At 37.8% G+C, this 19,564-nt stretch overlaps 3 protein-coding genes and 1 long non-coding RNA gene across 7 annotated transcripts; 2 read left to right on the top strand and 2 right to left on the bottom strand.

Moving 5' to 3' along the window:
- Positions 1 to 136: 136 nt before the first annotated feature.
- Positions 137 to 1,683, bottom strand: LOC125559849. The gene is made up of 2 exons (XR_007306544.1): positions 1,513 to 1,683; positions 137 to 946 (listed from the first exon to the last, which is right to left on the bottom strand). It is a non-coding gene; the product is annotated as an uncharacterized LOC125559849 (long non-coding RNA).
- A 4,579-nt stretch (positions 1,684 to 6,262) lies between these two features.
- Positions 6,263 to 8,245, top strand: LOC5513879 (adrenocorticotropic hormone receptor). The gene has a single exon (XM_001634043.3). It carries the CDS (start codon positions 6,683 to 6,685, stop codon positions 7,652 to 7,654), a length of 972 nt encoding a protein of 323 aa, XP_001634093.2. The 5' UTR covers positions 6,263 to 6,682; the 3' UTR covers positions 7,655 to 8,245.
- A 1,983-nt stretch (positions 8,246 to 10,228) lies between these two features.
- Positions 10,229 to 14,308, bottom strand: LOC5513910 (collagen alpha-1(I) chain). Of its 2 annotated transcripts, XM_048721573.1 has the most exons (7): positions 14,001 to 14,308; positions 13,530 to 13,565; positions 13,320 to 13,355; positions 12,248 to 12,454; positions 10,990 to 11,043; positions 10,770 to 10,805; positions 10,229 to 10,459 (listed from the first exon to the last, which is right to left on the bottom strand). In XM_048721573.1, the coding sequence occupies exons 1-7, from the start codon at positions 14,155 to 14,157 to the stop codon at positions 10,242 to 10,244; spliced, it is 744 nt and encodes a 247-aa protein (XP_048577530.1). In that variant the 5' UTR covers positions 14,158 to 14,308; the 3' UTR covers positions 10,229 to 10,241. The 2 variants fall into 2 exon arrangements, with proteins under 2 accessions (XP_048577530.1, XP_032239383.2); XM_032383492.2 differs by lacking the exon at positions 12,248 to 12,454 and having other exon boundaries at positions 14,001 to 14,303.
- A 193-nt stretch (positions 14,309 to 14,501) lies between these two features.
- Positions 14,502 to 19,052, top strand: LOC5513880 (metallophosphoesterase MPPED2). 3 transcript variants are annotated; one of them, XM_048721571.1, is made up of 4 exons: positions 14,502 to 15,238; positions 15,577 to 15,656; positions 17,916 to 18,026; positions 18,556 to 19,052. In XM_048721571.1, the coding sequence occupies exons 1-4, from the start codon at positions 14,685 to 14,687 to the stop codon at positions 18,675 to 18,677; spliced, it is 867 nt and encodes a 288-aa protein (XP_048577528.1). In that variant the 5' UTR covers positions 14,502 to 14,684; the 3' UTR covers positions 18,678 to 19,052. The 3 variants fall into 3 exon arrangements, with proteins under 3 accessions (XP_048577528.1, XP_048577529.1, XP_001634094.2); XM_048721572.1 differs by lacking the exon at positions 18,556 to 19,052 and adding an exon at positions 17,473 to 17,549 and having other exon boundaries at positions 14,511 to 15,238; positions 15,577 to 15,692; positions 17,916 to 17,993; XM_001634044.3 differs by having other exon boundaries at positions 14,529 to 15,238; positions 15,577 to 15,692.
- The last annotated feature ends 512 nt before the right edge of the window (positions 19,053 to 19,564 follow it).

The following is a 19,564-nucleotide window of genomic DNA, read 5'->3' as shown; positions in this document are numbered from 1 at the left end:
ATTTCACCAGAAATTTTCTTTCAATGAGCTGTCTAAGCATTATATTAAGGGTTACAGAGCTTTGAAAAAAATAGCTACCGATGAGGGAGGTTTTTCATAGCTTGTTGTGCGTTGATAAAATATACAATGACAACTCGGATCATTTGTTTATCTTTCCATTACGGCCCTATGTTATTTTTGAAATAAAATTATCACAATTGTTTCCGAGGCTAGAGCCTCGCTCTACCTCATGCTAGTTACGGGCCAAAGCAGCCAGTATATAGATCGGCAGTGGTGGCTGGCGTTTAGAAATATGGCGCTCAAAACCATCTGATAGTTTATAACTTACATAGAATAATTCTGGCTTACGTCAGGTTTGGGCCTAAACGTGTCCTCCTAAGGTTGACGCTAGTACTGTTGACACTAGAGTTTTTTTTACACTTGTTTATAGCACCGTCGAAGAAACAATCTTCTGTTTGGAAAAGGAAACCCAGCGGACCCTGCACAAAAGCTAGCGTACGCGCATCATTCTGAAAAGTCTCTTTCAGTTTAAGTCAGAATGACTTTTTTCCCTTTATTACAATAACGGTCCTCCGATCACTGATCGTGCGCCTTAGAAAAAGCCTCTAAAACTCTGTCCTTTAGTAAAAATCGGTTAAAGGATTTCTCATTCCCGAAATCTCCCAAGCGTATCTCATGCGCATTGTGGAGCTTGGACATCACAAAAAAGGTACGTACCATTTTCAACTGCTTCCGCTTATATATTCTGATAATATATTATATTCTATAAAGCTGACAAAAGCTCTTCCCTTTTTTTATCATCCTCTCTCGCTTCCTGGAGACCATTCCTTTACTTATGCTCCACGGCTTTTTCCATCCCTGAGCAGCTGAGGTCATCATTAAGACATCTTTAAGTTGATAACAGTCCTCTATTGCTGCGGCGATTCGTTGGAGGTTGGTTGCTATCCTGTTAAAAGCATGCGATACGTTCAACCTACAGATGTCTCTTCTGAACATCTAAATCCTTTAATATTCTCTAGAAAAGATTCACAAACTAATTACTAAAGCATATCTAAAGCATCTTGGTGTTCTGTGGTGTCTAGTTGACATACATTTACAAAGCCCCCTATTAAATCCATCTCTACCTCTTTTTAGCCAACGTCAAAATACCCGATAATTGCGATAATCGCAGATTTAGAAGAAATACATTTAAATTCAAGACAAAAGTTCAGACTTAGTAGGTTATTGACATTGTAAGTCCTTGATACATAAAGTATAAGCCTTTTTTCACCTAAAATACGCGATTTAATGAGGTACTTATGCACCTATTAGCGGCTTGCCCGAGGGGTCGACCCCCGGTGACACCACGGGGATTGTAAAATTGGAGAAACAATCTCAATGATTTCCCCCTGGGGAAGGGAATTTTTCATCTACAAAGTCCCCTTGTTAGGTTCTTTTTGCATTGCAATCCCCCTGCTATCTAACAGTTCCTAGAAGGTTGACAATATAATTCACCTTGAAGTTGAAACATACCTTGACTTGTGATGTAGGAGTTGGAGACTTCCCATGAAACACGTCAACTTGACAAACTTTTCCTCGTAGTCACTTGCCAAATTCCATGCACTTTTCTCAAGAAATTATGGGTGATATTTGCTTATTGGGTGCCCTTTTTGCGAGACAAGCATTTCTAATTACATGCCTGAACACACGAAACTGCTGATAAAAAATAAGTGCTGGGTGCGCATTTAAAGTTGAAACACAAAAATAAATTCGACAGCATAGAACAATTTATTTAACACACTTGCTGCAAAAAAAATTGTCAAGCAGCTCTGCCTCCTCCTCCTCAATGTCAATACACTCGATTTTACTAACCTTTTCGACTTCAAATCAGGCAGACGAGGATGAAAGAGGACGAGCGGTAATCACTGTCACGTGATATTAAACGCGGGAAAATACAACAAAGGGAGCCCGAACATTTAGTTCAATATTTTTCTTCAAATATTGCGGTAAGCTTGCGTCCACGCAGATAAAGGGCTTTAAAACCAAATAATGACATTGACGGCGGTACCCAAGTATATTTTTGTTGACAAAAGAAGAAATACAAAGTCATGACAATTACCCCACCCAAAACTTGTTTCGCAAATACAAAGTCGAGTATTTGCCCGACCCCAGGGGCCATATCTACCCGCCATCCCCCTGATATCCCTAACATATCCCCGGGGTATCCCCGGAGGTCGACCCCTCGGGGAAGCCGCTGATAGGTGCATTACAGCGTATACTATGCCAATATAACCCGCCGTCTTGGATAACCGTGAGGGGGATTGGGTCTAGCCTTGAAAACTTTTACTCTAAGATAAAGCGTTTTAATGCAGCCGACGACAGTTTTATCTTGAAATATTAACAAATAGCGTTATATTTCCCCTACTAGAATAAAACAATTAGATATTTCGCGTTAGTTTTGGAAATACAAGGTCTTTTAAATTTCACCACAAGAAGCCCGTGATGGACGCTTTTTTCTAATCTTTATTCCGTTATTACACGAAATCCTCAAGTGGTACCGGGGGGCACCGGTCTCAGTATTAATTAGCATCCTCTTGGCTATCTTTGTGCCAAGTTTGGTGCTTTTGTCCGCTATGTATAGATTGAAACACTAAGCGACCGGACTAATATTTGCGTGCACCCCCCCCCCCCCCCCCCCCCCCCACAACAACGGAGAGTCCACTTTTCCCGGGGGGAGGGGGGGACTTCGAGAAAAAGAAACGTGGGTGCTCGACAGCAAAATCAAAATCAATTTTAACCCTAAGGGATAGCACTAAGGGCGTGGTCAACAACAATTTTTACCCCTAAGAGATAGGGGTTTTCACGCCCGGGGAGGAGGATTTTTTTTACGATTCTGTTATCTTTTAGGGTGTCGCACGCTAAATGGTGGCCCAATCGCTCGAAATTTATTTTACAATAAACCACAAGTCAACTGATCGGTTGATACTTCCAGCTTTATTGTCGGTAACATAACAATACAGGATCCGTCAACCAATTAAAACGGGCATTGTTTTTTAAGGCTCTCTTAGGGTAAAATATTCCTTCGACCACACCCAATGTGCTATCTCTTAGGGGTAAAAAATGTTGTTAACCACGCCCTAAGTGCTATCCCTTAGGGTTCAAATTGATTTTGCCGACGATCACCCCCGTCTGATTTCAACGGAGCCCCCTCTCCGGGCTTCCTAGCTTTCTTTCTCTCCAAAGTTTCTCCTATTCACGCTGAATACATTAGAGCAGAGTATATAAGATTAGTGAATATGAATATAAATTATCGAATTGCTCAACTGAAGCGGGGTGAACGGTAAATGCTTGGTCTGCTCTAAATTTATATCGTTGTTGTACCGTTTTGATTAATTTTGTTTTAACTCGTCCACCATTATCATTTTCTTGTTTCTATGAATACTGTTTTATTTAGATGACTGAAGTTCTGGGCGACGAGACCGGAACAACTTAGACATGAAAAGAAACAAGACCACCCGCAAGGCGGCCAAAATCCTAGGTCGTAAGAATAACCGAAGGATTTGGAGGTGATATATGTTGGTTTCTCTTTTCTTCGTTTGTGTTTTTAGAAATTTTCAAACACGGTTATCTTATTATGGACTCAGTCGCCGTGTGTACTTAATCATGCCTTCTTCGATATTAATTTTCTCCTGTAAACGTTTTATATGATAAGTGTATTACGAGCATCAATATTTCTTTCTTTTTTGTGTGTGAGGGTTAGTTTAGTTGTCGTATTATACTTTATTATTAGACCATGTGCATGGGAATCATGGACGACAGCTCGTGTTGCAAGCCTTTGTGAACACACCAATGCGGAGACAAGAATTTTGCTACGCAAATCTATGTATTGTATGGCAGAGACGGGAGCTCGCCACGTAAGCCTATGTACAGGCGGGACAAGAGTTCGTCACGCGAGCCTATTTACAGGCAGGGACGAGAGTTCGTCACAACGAGCCAATGTACAGGCGGGACGAGAGTTCGTCACGCGAGCCTATTTACAGGCAGGGACGAGAGTTCGTCACGCGAGCCTATGTACAGGCGGGACAAGAGTTCGTCACGCGAGCCTATTTACAGGCAGGGACGAGAGTTCGTCACGCGAGCCTATGTACAGGCGGGACGAGAGTTCGTCACGCGAGGGGCCGGGGCCACTTCGCCCCACCCCCCCCCCCCCCCCCCTTAGATCCGCCACCTGACTACACCCGACGGAAGCCTCAACCGGCTTCTGAATAAAATTTCTCGAGTTACTTGTTCATCTGGGCAAAATATTTCAGTTTCTTGAAATCTTTCATTTTCCTTACACCACATCTCCCAAACACCAAGCCAAAAGACAGTGCTTTTGGTAGTATTTTAATTTTTGGAACCAATTTTTAGCTCTTTTTTGCGGACACAAATCGGCTTGACGTAATGGCGGCCATTTTTTTTTTGCCTTTTTGTATCTTCAAATTTCCTTTAGAATCTGCACTGAAATTTTGTTTCTCTGATTGGTTAAAAACTCCTTTTATTCTTACACCAATCACAGTCTTAAGATTTTGTAATTTGTACTGGAATTACAACTTTTTGCAATGTTACATGAAAATTGCATTGCTCTTGGCCAATCAGAATTGAGGAAATTTTGCGAGTATATTATCATGGTTGTTTTCACATCTTTGGGCGACGTGATCTTACATTAGGGCCCCCGAATGGTCTTTTGCGAGCACCCCGTTTTTTATGAGAGACCGAGAATTTTAAGGCGGGAAAAAATTGCGCGAGCATCGCGAGCATGCGAGCACGGCGAAAAACTGCGCGAGCATGCGAACACACCGAAATTTGTTCCTTTATGAGAGTTATTACATTTATGGGTGTTATTACGTTTATGAGTGTTATTACATTTATGGGTGCTATTACATTTATGGGTGTTATTACATTTATGAGTGTTATTACATTTATGGGTGTTATTACATTTATGGGTGTTATTAAATTAGTGAGTGTTATTACATTTATGAGTGTTATTACATTTATTAGTGACGTTTTATTACATTTATCGGTGGTGCAACAGCGCGCTGTGCATGATACAGTACAAGCCCCCTTCACTTGTTAAATAAATAATGCTAAATGTAATATGATTCTCCCGATCACTCGGCAAATGTTCGTCTTGTTCAGAGAAGAGCAAGTCTTGATTTTATAAAGACATTCTATTCTATTTCACTGCGCGCAGCTGCTCAGGTTAATAGACCGAATACACAATTTTTTTAATAAGAACGTCTAATTTTCAGTTGAGGCCTTTCTTATTTTGGGAAATTTTAAGGCTGAATATCTTCTTAACGATGTTCTTCAAGCTTAATGTATATGAGAATATAATACCCAATGATGAACTATTAGGAAGAGAATTACACTAATGTTAATGATCAATAGCAATAATAAGGTTACCATGAACACAATTTGATTCTGCATTTATTTAGAACGCATCAGGACTAAAAGATGTATTTTTTTCTGCTAATTTGGTGAAATATCAGGCTGGACGTTCTCTTAAAAGGTTCTTATGCCAAAAAGGAGTGTAGAGCATCATTTCTCACCGAATTTGAAGCTTTTCTTGAAGGATGGATAACAGCATTACTACTACATTTTTTAAAACAGAACCTTGATCCTCTTGTTTTGTGTGATTCATAGGTGCTTGCACTCAATCAAGAAATGCATACCTTGAATAAACAGCGTCGATGAGCTCGTTTGGCGTATTTAATATGTTTATATACCCTGGGATCGAAACAGGTTATTAATGGTCGCGTCTACATTTTTTTAAAAATAATCCCAAGTACGTTTTTTTATATAAAAGAACAAATGAAATGAAATTACATATATACCTCGGTATTGTCACTAGATCACAATTGTTTCCTGTAATTAATGGTTGGTACGACGAGCATACGCAAGCAAACGGCTTCAAGTGATCATTACTCAACCGAAAGGATTCTCCAAAAAAGAACACAGGTGATCATTTAACAAAAGCTCTGACATTTTTTAAAACAGAACCTCGATCCTCTTGTTTTGTGTGATTCATAGGTGCTTGCACTCAATCAAGAAATGCATACCTTGAATAAACAGCGTCGATGAGCTCGTTTGGCGTATTTAATATGTTTATATACCCTGGGATCGAAACAGGTTATTAATGGTCGCGTCTACATTTTTTTTTTAAATAATCCCAAGTACGTTTTTTTTTATAAAAGAACAAATGAAATTAAATGACATATATACCTCGGTATTGTCTCTAGATCACAATTGTTTCCTGTAATTAATGGTTGGTACGACGAGCATACGCAAGCAAACGGCTTCAAGTGATCATTACTCAACCGAAAGGATTCTCCAAAAAAGAACACAGGTGATCATTTAACAAAAGCTCTGACCTTGAGAATTGTGGGGTTAACTATAACTGACTGTTCTCGAAAGCTCGGATCTTGAAAATTGAGGGTATAACTATAACAGACTGCTTTTAAAAACTATAACAGACTGCTTTAGAAAGCTCTAATCTGAAGAATTGTGGGGATAACTATAACAGATTGCTCTCAAAAGCTCCGATCTTGAGAATTGTGGGTATAACTATTAACAGGCTGTTCTCAAAAGCTCTGTTCTCAGACTTGTTCTTTATGTGACCTGCTGTGCTAATAACGGCACACTTTGAGCTGTACCAGTAAACATGGCGTTTAATTCTATTGACTGCACCGACGTCTCAGCTCCGACGGTTCTGCCGTTTGTCACCGGTGGAATATCGCTTCTGCTTTTCCTTCTCGTTGTCCCAGGGAATTTTCTAATCCTCCTAGCTATCTACAAAGACCCAAACAGAGAACTTCGCAAGAACCCATTCAACCTTTTGGTGGGAAATCTTGCATTGGCGGACATGTTGGTTGGATTGATAGTTCTTCCCATTTCAGCCGCCGTGCATATTCGGGAAGGACAGCTCATTTCACCGAAATCCTCTGAGGTTTTGGCGATCCACGTGTCGTATTTCATCGCGTGCACCGCGTCACTGCTCAGTCTTGCAGCCTTGGCATTAGATCGCCATGTTGCTGTTATTTACCCAGTGTATTATCGTACTGCGCTGAGTCAAACACGAGTGTCGGTCGCGTCAACGTTCATCTGGGTTCTGTCGCTCTCCTTGCCGTCGATCTACCTGAAGGTCGGATACACAAGCTATGCCTTCGTGTTCGCCAACATCACTATTGCTGTGACGCTGTTCTTTCTTTTTTCTTGCCTGTACATTACGCGAAGAGTAAAAAAAGGAAATGCGACGTTTGAAAAAGACCAGCACCCCGAGACCCCAAACAACGAGAGAAAAGACAACACTCGAAAAAGACGCAATAGCCTTATTGAAGCCCGTTTGACTAGAGTTCTCAGTCTAGTTTTGATAGCCTATCTATTTTGCTATGGTCCTTCCTGTGTGCTTATTTATCTCATGAATTTTTGTGTCGAATGTAGTTGCACTCAAATTCATTGGTTCCGTGATATGCAATTTGTGTTTGTTCTCACAAATAGTTGCGCCAACCCTTTCTTGTATTCGTGGAGGTTAACGCCCTTCCGAAATGCTTTGAGGAAGCTACTAGGAATCAAAATGACAAGACAAAATTTGTCCTCATCTAGCAGTGATACTCATCACGGAACATGCGGCTAGAAGAAGCGAGAAGTTACCAAAGCACTGCAATTGGGCTAGCGAGTATTTGGACTTAGAGTATTCTGTGAAAATTACAATTGAACTAACGAGGATAATCCAATTGTAGTAGCTCGAAAAGTTTCGAAATATGATTTGGAAGAGAAATGGAGAGACAATAAACATTTATCAATATCGAACTGGGCATTTATTTTTCATTGGGGTTCACGCGTTTATCTATATTCGAAATGTGCTATAATACATTTAAAAGAGTTTTAGAGTGATTTTCTTTAACCCGTGAACTACACTTTAGCGTATTACACTTTATTGTTACCTGATTCTATTGTTCTCGTTTGTGTTTTACTGACTATTACCCTTTGACTATCACACTTTCTTTCACGGGTTAATGAAAACCACTCTACCTTAGTGAACTAAGAAATATACCTCAGATGACAATTACGAACATTTACTTTAATCAAGGTCTACCTACATGGATATCTAAAATTGGTAATAAAAGAAATTAAATTCACGACGAACCACAATATTGGCTTCAATCAAAGTTTACTTATGTGGATATTTAAAAATGGTAATAATAGAAGATCATTTCACGGCATACTCATCAAAGTTTACTTATGTGGATATTTAAAAATGGTAATAATAGATCATTTTATGGCAGACTACAACATTTACTCATCAAAGTTTACTTGTGTGGATATTTAAAAATGGTAATAATAGGAGATCATTTCACGGCATACTCATCAAAGTTTACTTATGTGGATATTTAAAAATGGTAATAATAGATCAATTTATGGCAGACTACAACATTTACTCATCAAAGTTTACTTGTGTGGATATTTAAAAATGGTAATGATAGAAGATCATTTCACGGCAGACTACAACATTTACCCATCAAATTTTACTTATGTGGATATTTAAAAATGGTAATAATAGAAAATCATTTCACGGCAGACTACAACATTTACTCATCAAAGTTTACTTGTGGGGATATTTAAAAATGGTAATAATAAAATATCATTTCACGGCAGACTACAACATTTACTCATCAAATTTTACTTATATGGATATTTAAAAATGGTAATAATAGAAGATCATTTCACGGCAGACTACAACATTCACCCATCAGATTTTACTTATGTGGATATTTAAAAATGGTTATAATAGAAGATCATTTCACGGCAGACTACAACATTTACTCATCAAAGTTTACTTGTGTGGATATTTAAAGATGGTAATAATAGGAGATCATTTCACGGTAGACCACAACATTTACTCATCAAAGTTTACTTGTGGGGATATTTAAAAATGGTAATAATAAAAGATCACTTCACGGCAGACTACAACATTTACTCATCAAAGTTTACTTATGTGGATATTTAAAAATGGTTATAATAAAATATCATTTCACGGCAGCCTACAACATTTACTTATCAAATTTTACTTATATGGATATTTAAAAATGGTAATAATAGAAGATCATTTCACGGCAGACTACAACATTTACCCATCAAATTTTACTTATGTGGATATTTAAAAATGGTAATAATAGAAAATCATTTCACGGCAGACTACAACATTTACTCATCAAATTTTACTAATGTGAATATTAAAAATGGTAATTCATTTCACGGTAGGCGATCCACATGCGCCATGAATATTGCTTTCAATGAATGATAAGGCTCTCAGTCTTTTATATCATTAGCAACACCCGATTATTACAAGCTACTTTGTCATCGAAAAACTCATTTGGTAAAAAGCATTCTCTAAAACATAAGATCCTTTTATAGACATTAAAAATATCTCACAGTTCAACTGGATGAAAAGTAAAACGGTCGATTATTTTTACTGGTTTTGTCAAAAACTATGAGGGTAGCCAAAATTAAGAAATAAGCAATTATCAATTAAAAATCAAATTGCAATTGAAAATGGCAGTAAAAATAAAAAGCGCAAAACTTGATGTGCGCAAGATTCTCCACGTTTCCTGCAATATGCATTATCTTGCTTACTAATGTTGTATTAGACTATAGTCTCTTTAAAAAATCTTTTCGCATTTCTTATAATTCGCCATGATCTTCATAGAATAAGCCACTGAAAAAGAAAGGAAAAGAAAACCAAAGTTACTGCACTGGGAGTCTCATATGTTGTTTAAAAAGTCTTTACCAATTTTACAAAAAATGGGTTGTAAATTCAAGTTCAAGAATTCTAAATTTAAAAGAGCTGCGCTACAACAGCCCCATATGCGCTCTAAAATCGCCTAAACGTAGAAATCATAGACAACTACAAGTACTACATCAATTGTATAGGATTTATAACAGTTTTATGGACAAATTCTAGCATACAGTAGCATAAAGTAACAACTCTATACCGGTTCAAATTGCTCATTGACAAAGCTTGTGCTACCTTTGGTAAAACTGTTAACGATCAGTTCAAAAAATGGTTGACAGTTCAGAACTGAATCAATACTCAAAATAACTACCATTTTGGATTGATCTATGGAGAAGACCGTGATGAAAATGTTTGTGTCCTTTTTTAAATTAGATTTTATTTTACCACCAAGTGACCAAATCATTGGGCCCTTACCTTCATTAGCTCCTTATCTGGCAGGTTCCTCAGGTGGTGGGGCACTTTCTCCAGAGGGTCCGGGTGGGCCTTGAGGTCCTTCGGGTCCTTGAGGGCCATCAGCACCAGATGGTCCAGCTGGTCCTTGGGGACCTTCAGGTCCAGGTTGACCTTGGGGTCCGGTATCTCCTTTTGGCCCTTGTTCACCTTGGGGTCCTGTTTCCCCCTTCTCCCCCTGAGGCCCAGGTTGCCCTAAAGTACAATGGGTCGGTATATCAAGGGAGAAGTACATTACTCCTTGAAGTATATTTATAACAAAAAAGTGTTCTATAAACTGATATAGATAAATACAAGATAACTGCGATATTGTGATCTAAGCATCTCAAATGGAGAAGATTGAAATGAATTGAAAATAGTTCTTTATGGTTTGGATACAAGCTGTATAATTATTCAAACTTTGAAGGGCCAAGTCCATCACTCATTACAAAAATAATGTATAAAACTTTTAGTGGCTAAAGGAAAAGAGAGGTAAATAATTACAGATTTCAATCTGATAGCTTACCATCAATTCCTGGGGCACCAGTGTCACCCTTGTCACCTGTCAATGAGGCAAATAAAGTTATATTAACCTCATTCAGAAAACAGTTTGTTTTTGGAGCAAGTTTACTGAGCAAATATAGTCCACATCCTCCATAGACCATGGAGACTCATATTCTAATGTCTCAAATAACTTGTTGCTGACAAGGGAGTAAAAGAAATTAATAGTAGTAAATGCATTTCACCTTTATCTCCTTTTGGTCCTTCTGGTCCCATAGGCCCAGGGGAACCAACAGCTCCTAGTGGACAAGAAATAACATAAATAACCACAAACAGGCAAAACAGCAGCATATTATCAACAACATTGGGCTGGTTCCAGATAATGGGGGGCCCTTTGTAAATTATACCACGGACTTTTACAGATATCCTTACTTCTAGCTTTGTTTATAAAAGGGCTTGAATTGTGGTAATTTGGTAAGATAAATTACAAAGTAGAGGGATATAGAAAAATGCTGAACTGCCAAGGACACACTTTTGGCCTCCATTATCCCAAAGTCAGGCCATAAACAACAACAACAAATATAACAAATGACAACAACAATAAATTACACACAAAAAACAAAAATAACAAATTACACAAATAAGAACAACAAGGGATATTACACAAGTAACAACAACAAGAAATCACAAAACTAACAACAATCTAGGAAATAAACAAAAGTTGTCAATTTAAAGATTTCATTTATCAAGAGCTTTACCTTTAAAGTTTTATTTAATTCTTTAATTATTTTAAGACTTACTACAGGAGCACGATTCAGAGTAGAGAACTGAAGAATTCATAGAAGAAGTTTGTGAAATACACAGGGCCTCTGACATGAAGGGTGACTACTTACAGTATTTTCTATATAATCTGGGTGCTTTTTTTAGTAAAGGGCAATTATAGTTCCTAAATTGGTTTCTGTAAATTTTTAGGTCAAGTTGCGTTGCGTGACCGACACAAAGAATGACTGTGCGGGAGACTATATACTATAAAAAAGCATACGATAGTGGTAATTATTCAAACAATGCTTGAAAATGGCCTTCTCAGGTTGTCAGGTTGTTATTTATAAAAAATAAAAAGAAACTCTTATTACATCCTGTCAAAGGTAAAAGGCATGGAGCAAGAAATTGTGACTTACACAAAGAAGGCAATGAGAGTTTTTGAGTATCAAAATCACATGCAATCCAGCTTTTGGTGGCAAAATAACAACAACAAACTGCAACTTATTCAGCGCTTACAAAAAAGCCAGAAAAGTTTCTACGACAGAAAGGGTTTATTTTCAATGAAAGATTATATTTTCTAGTTGCTCTTTGGTGGTATGCTTTCAGCCATTTCAGTGTTAATCTTTCCTGTGCGTTTGCCACTCAAAAAAAGTCATGTGATCTGTAAGTGCAAGTCACCTGCTTATTTAGAGAGAGATCAAGGGATGAAGAGACTAAATCAAATCCAAATATCAAAAATACCTGGGGACCCAGAATCACCTTTGGGACCCTGTGGTCCCTCTGGTCCATCTTTGCCTGGGGTTCCATTAAGGCCATCTCTTCCTGAGAAGCCCCTCTTCCCAGGAGGACCTTGTGGGCCTATATCCCCTTGGTCTCCCTTGGGACCAATTGGTCCATCTCTCCCATTGTCCCCCTGGGGTCCTTTTACTCCAGGTGGTCCCATGGGCCCTAAAGTTAATGATTTGCTTGTAAGTGCTAAATATTTAATTCAAAGTGGGCCGTGCTTCCAAAATGGCCTATAACAAATGATAGGACAACCTAAATACTATCAATTAATTGAATTACCTAAATAAGCTTTAACACTACATTGCAAATACAGCTAAAACCAATTTAAATGAATTTAAAACTAACTCAGAGACGAATTCATAGAAAACAGCATCATAAACTTCTTTTTCCTTTACAATTTTTCAAATATATATTTACCTATTTCTATTCAAATTTCTGAAAAGTGTCTGTTACCCATGGTGATAGGAATTGGGTATGTGATTTAAGGCCCTGTCACACAGATGTTTTTACTCTTGCGACCTGTCTCGCAAAAAAACTATTGCAGGTTGCACGCACATTTTTTTGCGTGTGACACCCCCTTTGTAACTTGTTTTGCATTTCTCAAAGTCGCACCAAAAGTAGAACGCTCTTCTACTTTCTGCAACAAATTGCTTCAAGTCGCAGGAAAAACTTCACATGTGACAGGGCGCGTGCGACTTGCAACAATTTGTTTGCGAGACAAGTTGCAGCCGAAAATACTACGTGTGACAGGGCCTTTATTATGGCCCCCAACAACACAGACAATGCAAAGAATGTAAGTGATGATCTACCAAACACAGCGGGGGGTAGCAGCATTAATTACATGGCTTATACTAATGATTTATATATTTTTAATACTGCTTTATGATTTATATATTTTTAAAGAATTCAAGGATGTTTGAAAAGGAACATGTTTAAACTGTCAGCACCAATTTATTTAAAGTTATTTAATTTAAGTAATTTATCATAGACTCAAACAAAAGAGTTTAATTGTTTAAGTTTTGCAAACCTTCTAAACCACGTTCTCCTTGAATTCCAGGAGCTCCTGAAAGTAAAACAAGCAAAAATAGAATCATGTGTCATGGGGTTTTGTATTTCCGATAAAACATTTCAAAGAGATCAGAAACCATGGAGATTACTTTGAGAAAAATAAGCTCATTGTGTTGTGAAGGAGAGAGGATTCGTGTCGTGTTAAAAAAAAATTAAGAAAAATACTTACCAACTTCTCCAGCCTTACCAGGCGGACCTGTGCATCCTAAGTATGAGAAAATAGCTTTAAGTAGAATAGGATAATATATAATGTAAATATATCGATCATAAAGTAAACTAATCCTATATTCATTGAGTTGGAAAATATTTCAAAAGAGCCACGTATGCAATATGAGTTTACGCACACGCCAAGTTGATACCAAGTCGTAATCTAGTAGATAATTTTGCCTGGCTTTTTATTTCTATCGCCGAAATGATATAATATTACACAAGTTTATTGTGTTACGATATAGGAGCAATATAAATACTAAATAATAACAATCGACTCCTTATGTTAAGCACTCCTTGTCTAATCTTCGTGAAAATTGGAAAGCGTGACGTGAGGCGAAGTTTTTTTTTGCATTTTAACAGCTGCTCTCAATAAATACGGCGACATCCTGATAAATCAGTCATATGAATAATATACAGCAAGATTACAAACCTTGTAGAGGGATCACTCCGTACAGAATCGCAAAGTTCATAGCCATAGACGAAGTCGCGATCAAGAAAATCAAAAACTGGAAGAACGAGAAGCCGCCGGCATTCCCGCTACCATTTGACGTCGGAGGGGATTCCTTTGTGGATTTCTTTGTAGGCATTTTCGGATTAGATTAAGAAAAGAGCCTAAACTAAAAGGAGGTTGATTCTAAAAGGTAAAATGTTTCTAAAAATAAAAGCGAAAGTTTGTTTGATTTTTCGAAGAGTCTCGACTCGGGACCCCGCAGATACCCCGGCATAAATACCACTAGGCCTAGTCCTACTCGGAGACCTCTAGCAACGCCTGGGCTATTTGTTGTTATTTAATTTTTGCTTTTGTTTTTTGTTTTGTTTTTATTAAAAGAAGAAAAAGACAGAAAACTAAATGAATTAAGACCACTAAACCTCTTTAGGTAATCTTATTTTTTTCGTTGTAAATGAAATAATAAGCGTAAATTTGTTCGAAATATGTCGGCAAGTTCCAGACTCTAGTCAAGTCCTTCACGGCCATAAGGAGGAACGCCTGTTGTTATTCCGATGTTATCATTTTGAAAATGTTTCTAACTTTCCCTTTCGTCACAAGTTAAAAATAGCTAGAATGTGACCTGTTTCTAGCTGATTCTCATATTATGACGAAATAGAAACAAAGATGGACAAGTTTAAAGGAGTTTTCAGCAAGAGAAAGACACCGACGGATATTAGCTTTGAAAAATTAGTCGAAGAATTCCACAGAGACCCCACGCGAGCATGGGATATTTTAGAACAACAGCAAAAAGTCCAGGATATTCAACCAATCGATCCCGAAACTCCGAAGCCAGAAGGACATACCCGATTTGTGTGTATATCAGATACTCATTGTCTTCACTCTAGAACCGGAGCAGCTTCGTTTCCTTGCATCCCAGACGGTGATGTTTTGATTCATGCCGGGGACTTCACTATGGTTGGCAAAGCTAGGGAAGTAACTCAGTTTAATGAGTTCATTACTTCCCTACCCCACCCCCATAAAGTTGTGATTGCTGGGAACCATGATCTGCCGTTTGATGTTGGTGGCTATGACTGCCATTACAGATATTGGAGGATGTCTTTGAACGAACCCAAAACAACTCCTGAGGGAGTACGGCAGTTACTGGACTTGAGTAAGATTCATTATTTAGAAGACTCTGAGATCACCATTAATGGTATAATGATATATGGGACGCCATGGTGAGTGGTTTTTGCTGAGTTGGCACATTTAGTTATAACCAACCAAGGTGATGGGTTGGATGCATACACGCCCTCACTTGCATACCTGTCAACTCTCCCGCGTCCGGCGGGAGTCTCAAGATTTTGGCCATCTGCTACTGCTCTACTACATGGAGCACCAAATCTTCCGCTTTTTATCCCTTCGAAAATTTATTCTATAGAAAATCAATATTTTGCCTTTAAAAATCTCCTTTTTATCTTCATGATAATGAGTCGCTATCACAAAAATGACATTCCATAATATTAAAAGAAGTATTTATAGTAGTGACATTTAACAAACATTGCCTAATAATTTCCAGGGTCCCTACATTTGGCTCCTGGGCATTTATGTTGGACCGTGGCCCTGATCTACAAGCAAAATGGGACCAGATTCCTGATGGTACTGATGTACTTGTTACCCACACTCCACCACTTGGTATGGCTCATGATCCTTGACAATTGGTGCTTTTGTTTGATCTCTTTTTTACTTCAATAATAATCTAAGTAATAATTCTCACTTGTGGACTCCAGGCTATGTTTCCTTCATGAACAGGGCCATAGCAGGGGGTGGGGCACTGGGAGCATGTGCCTCCCCCCCAATATTTCAAAGAATTATAGGGAAATGTCCAGTAAGGGCGTGACTGTGCCCTCAATATTTTCTTAAAGTCCATATAACCTTTCAGAGTTGATAGAATTTGTTAATTCTTTATATTTTCATCTTTTAAATGGTATGTGGTTCGTATGGACCCTCTAAAACATGCATCTGCGCGAATAACTCAAATCTGTAATATTGAGGTATTTTGGTCAACCTTCGGAAAAAAGGCTGTGAACTGAAAGGCCCGGGTCTAGTCATTCGTGACGTAGATCCAGATGTCAACCAAATTACATGAGAAAACATATGCGCGCGCTAAACCGGTTCCCGTCTTCATGTTTTCTTAGTTATTGCTACGGAATGTTGTGTGGTTACAACTTTTACCGTCATCTTTATATTTCAAATTTTTTTTTTCAACTTCAGAAAAAAAAATCTGCAAAATTTAGCAGATATTTTTAGTTTTTGAATTGTTTTTGCATTGTGCGGGTGCTGCACGCTGCCCGCTGTTTTTGAAACCTACAACAAAACGATATTTTCTTTTTTCACATAAAATTCTCGACTTTAAATTATTATTGGCTTCATTGTGGGTAGCATTGCAATAGAAAACAATTCGCCAATATTTTATGGTATTGCCGTCTCTGATTTTAACAGATTAAAGCATATACGTTGATTCAGATTTTCCCGCCAAAATATTGGAATTATTCACTCGATTCAATCTCCTTTCACGCGTCCAGAAAAATTTTCAAAGATCTGTAGAAAATTCAAATTCCAATCAAATTGAATTCCCTTTTCAGAATTCGAAAGTTTATCTATTCTTTGTTTTGGCTAGATTGATATAAGTGAAAGGTTTTAAGAACTTTAATGTTTTTGTATTGTGCCCCCTCCCCCTCCCCCCCAAATCTAACATGGCCTGCTATGGCTGTGATGGAGAAAAACTCCTTATTTGTTTAAAATAATTCAATCATAATAACAATGAAAAGAGGCTTTAACAGTTACACATTTAAGTCAAGGATAATTGTAAATAGCTGCTAACACCTAAACAAGGAGCAAATGGCAGAGGGGAAAATGGCATGAAATTTTCCGATTCTCAATATATAAGCTTAAGATTCCGCATACAAGGAGTTCCTCTGACCAAAAGCTTAATTCCAAATTTTAAAGAAATTTAGAGGATATGAAATTTAGATTATAGCGAGCAAACTTCATCGATTTCGAGGAAGAGAAATAAACAAACAGCTTCATTTGTCGAGAACTGCATTTAATCTTATTTAAAAAACTTCATGTTTTCTTATGTTGAAGTTCACTAGAGAATATTCGTAGTTGGTTGTTGCTTTTTTCCGGAAGGGGGATGTAGACAGGCTGTTTTGTCATGACGGTTGAAATATCCATCCCATGGGTTCGCCTCAAGTATACCTGATTCGACAAGGCGGGTAAAGAATGGTGTTTTAGGTACGCAAAGAATTGATAAACTGGATTCATAATTTCTGTGTTGCAGTGTAAAGTATCGGTATAATATTTTTTGCATGTATTTTGGCGAAATTTCGAATTTCCAGTTTTCTAGAAGCGGTTTTCTAGTGCCCATTTTGCAGATCGGCATCATTAGAGTGCTACCTTTCTCTTCTCTTAGTATGGGGGAACTTCAATCGCTCAATATTGCCCCGGATTGAAACTTCACAGAGATGTAAATAACAACTCCACAAACATGTAAGAAAAGTTTGAAGGAATTTTGTTATATTTTTCGTCCCAATTTTTTTATTGTAATGCACCCTATATTTACAGTAAATATGAATGAAACACGATAAATACAACATTAGCTTGGGGAACCTGTGGTCTGTGACCACGCCCACAGCCGACTGGCTGATTGGCAGGCTGTGGGACCAACTGAGAATAGTCTAATCCTAAGTAGCACTTACGCAAATCTAGATCAATCTCCAACAGATATCTTTGGACAAGAGAAACTCAAGAAATTTAATCCACTCAATGTCTTGTTTTCCTTGAAAACTCCATATTCACAACCATGTGAATTCTTTTTAGATTAGATACTGCATTTATTCATTCATTCATTTTTAGGTTATGGTGACCTTTGCACCTCCAAATTAAGAGCAGGATGTATAAACCTTTTACACACAGTACAGACAAGAGTTAAGCCAAAATATCACATTTATGGGCACATCCATGAAGGTACGTAGAATTAATTAGATCTTTGCTTACTGGTTTGTTTGTTTGCTTATCAATGCTACCACAATTACACAGCAGAGCCAACAGTAGTAAGCAGTTTCATCAGCTCTTGCCAAATATGATCTGGATTCTAGAATTTTTCCTTCACAATATTTCTATCATGTGGCAGAATAGTATTATATAAGAATTATGGTGGTGTGATAAAGACATAGCTGTCAACCCAACTTGAACAGAAATCTTGTGAAATCGGGTGAAATACAGTAAATATTTGAAACAACCCTGCAAGAGGGCCTATGCAAGTGAATACAGATAATGTATGAACAATTCACAAAAATAAGGCTTGTGATAAAGTCCAAAATCTTGTGACACCCGCCTAATGCAGGTGAGTTGACAGCTATGTAAAGATCAAGATGCAATGTATCATTGCTTTGTCATTATAGACTGTTTTCCAATAATTTGAGTATGTGTTATTAATGCACATTATAGTAAAAAAAAATAATGCTTTCCGTTTTAATTTGCTTTCTATTTCCAGCTTATGGTGTACGGACTGATGGGGTGACCACATACATAAATGCGTCTACCGCCAATGTGCGCTACAAGGCAGTTAACAGACCTGTGGTGTTTGACTTGCCAACTAAGGAAAGTGGCAATTAGCTCTTCTGTCGCTTCTTAGTCACAGACCTGTACCCAAGGGGGGGGGGGGGTATGAAGGTATGACAATTGGGCCACCAAAAAGTGGGGTTAACTCTTGCTGTAGGATCTTTGCAAATACTGTCCTTTTCCCATGTGAACTCAAAGCTGCACACTATTGCATATTATCTTCTATAAGTGCACTCCCCATCCCCAATCCTAGGAATAATAATAATAATAATAATAATAATAATAATAATAATAATAATAATAATAATAATAATAATAATAATAATAATAATTCAGACAAAAGTCTGAATTACAGTGAAGGGTCATGCACGCCACTACTTTACACAATATTACTGAAATCGCACACTAACAAAATTATTAACCCATTGACTCCTGGCTTTTTTGGAGCTGAATTTACAAAAAACAGACTGAAAACAGATACCTCCCCCCCTATTCTGAGTTTTATACAGCCCGTCAAATCAAACACAGCTGCACCTAGTCAGCGGTATCCAAGCTTTCCAACAGTGCTTTGCGGTCCCCACTTTTAATCCCTCGTTGTTGTGCTGAAGCCAGCACAAGTTGATGGTTGCTTGTATTTTTCATCAAAAATACAGCTATGAACATATTAGGAGAGTGTCTCAGGACATCATGAAGTCTTTTGGGGCATAATTGAGTGCTTTGCTTATGGATATTTGCAAGCAAAGGTGGATTCATGATGATTTTTTCTTGTTTGGCTTTGCCTGGATGAGAAAATAATTTTCTAATGAATCACCACAGCTCTCCTAAATGCTGTCTTTTCTGAAACCAAATTGATTCCAAAATTGTTTACACTGCTATTCTGGGTCTGTATGACCTGGAATTGATTTGTTTGGCTTTGGGGTGAAAAAACCATCTTACTTTGG

The sequence above is a fragment of the Nematostella vectensis genome, chromosome 14, assembly GCF_932526225.1.
Source record: "Nematostella vectensis chromosome 14, jaNemVect1.1, whole genome shotgun sequence".
Taxonomy (NCBI): Eukaryota; Metazoa; Cnidaria; class Anthozoa; order Actiniaria; family Edwardsiidae; genus Nematostella; species Nematostella vectensis.
Note: the sequence above shows the minus strand (reverse complement) of the source record. Positions and strands in the feature narration are given on the sequence as shown.

Bases quoted from the DNA above. Each gene is read 5' to 3' on its own strand.
- LOC5513910 (XM_048721573.1), bottom strand. From the start codon at position 14,157: ATGCCTACAAAGAAATCCACAAAGGAATCCCCTCCGACGTCAAATGGT. The intron at 13,356-13,529 runs GTAAGTATTTTT...TTTTACTTTCAG, and splicing joins TGGTAAGGCTGGAGAAGTTG to GAGCTCCTGGAATTCAAGGA. The intron at 12,455-13,319 runs GTTTGCAAAACT...CATTAACTTTAG, and splicing joins AGGAGAACGTGGTTTAGAAG to GGCCCATGGGACCACCTGGA.
- LOC5513879 (XM_001634043.3), top strand. From the start codon at position 6,683: ATGGCGTTTAATTCTATTGACTGCACCGACGTCTCAGCTCCGACGGTT.
- LOC5513880 (XM_001634044.3), top strand. From the start codon at position 14,685: ATGGACAAGTTTAAAGGAGTTTTCAGCAAGAGAAAGACACCGACGGAT. The intron at 15,693-17,915 runs GTATGGCTCATG...ATTCATTTTTAG, and splicing joins TACCCACACTCCACCACTTG to GTTATGGTGACCTTTGCACC. The intron at 18,027-18,555 runs GTACGTAGAATT...TTCTATTTCCAG, and splicing joins TTATGGGCACATCCATGAAG to CTTATGGTGTACGGACTGAT.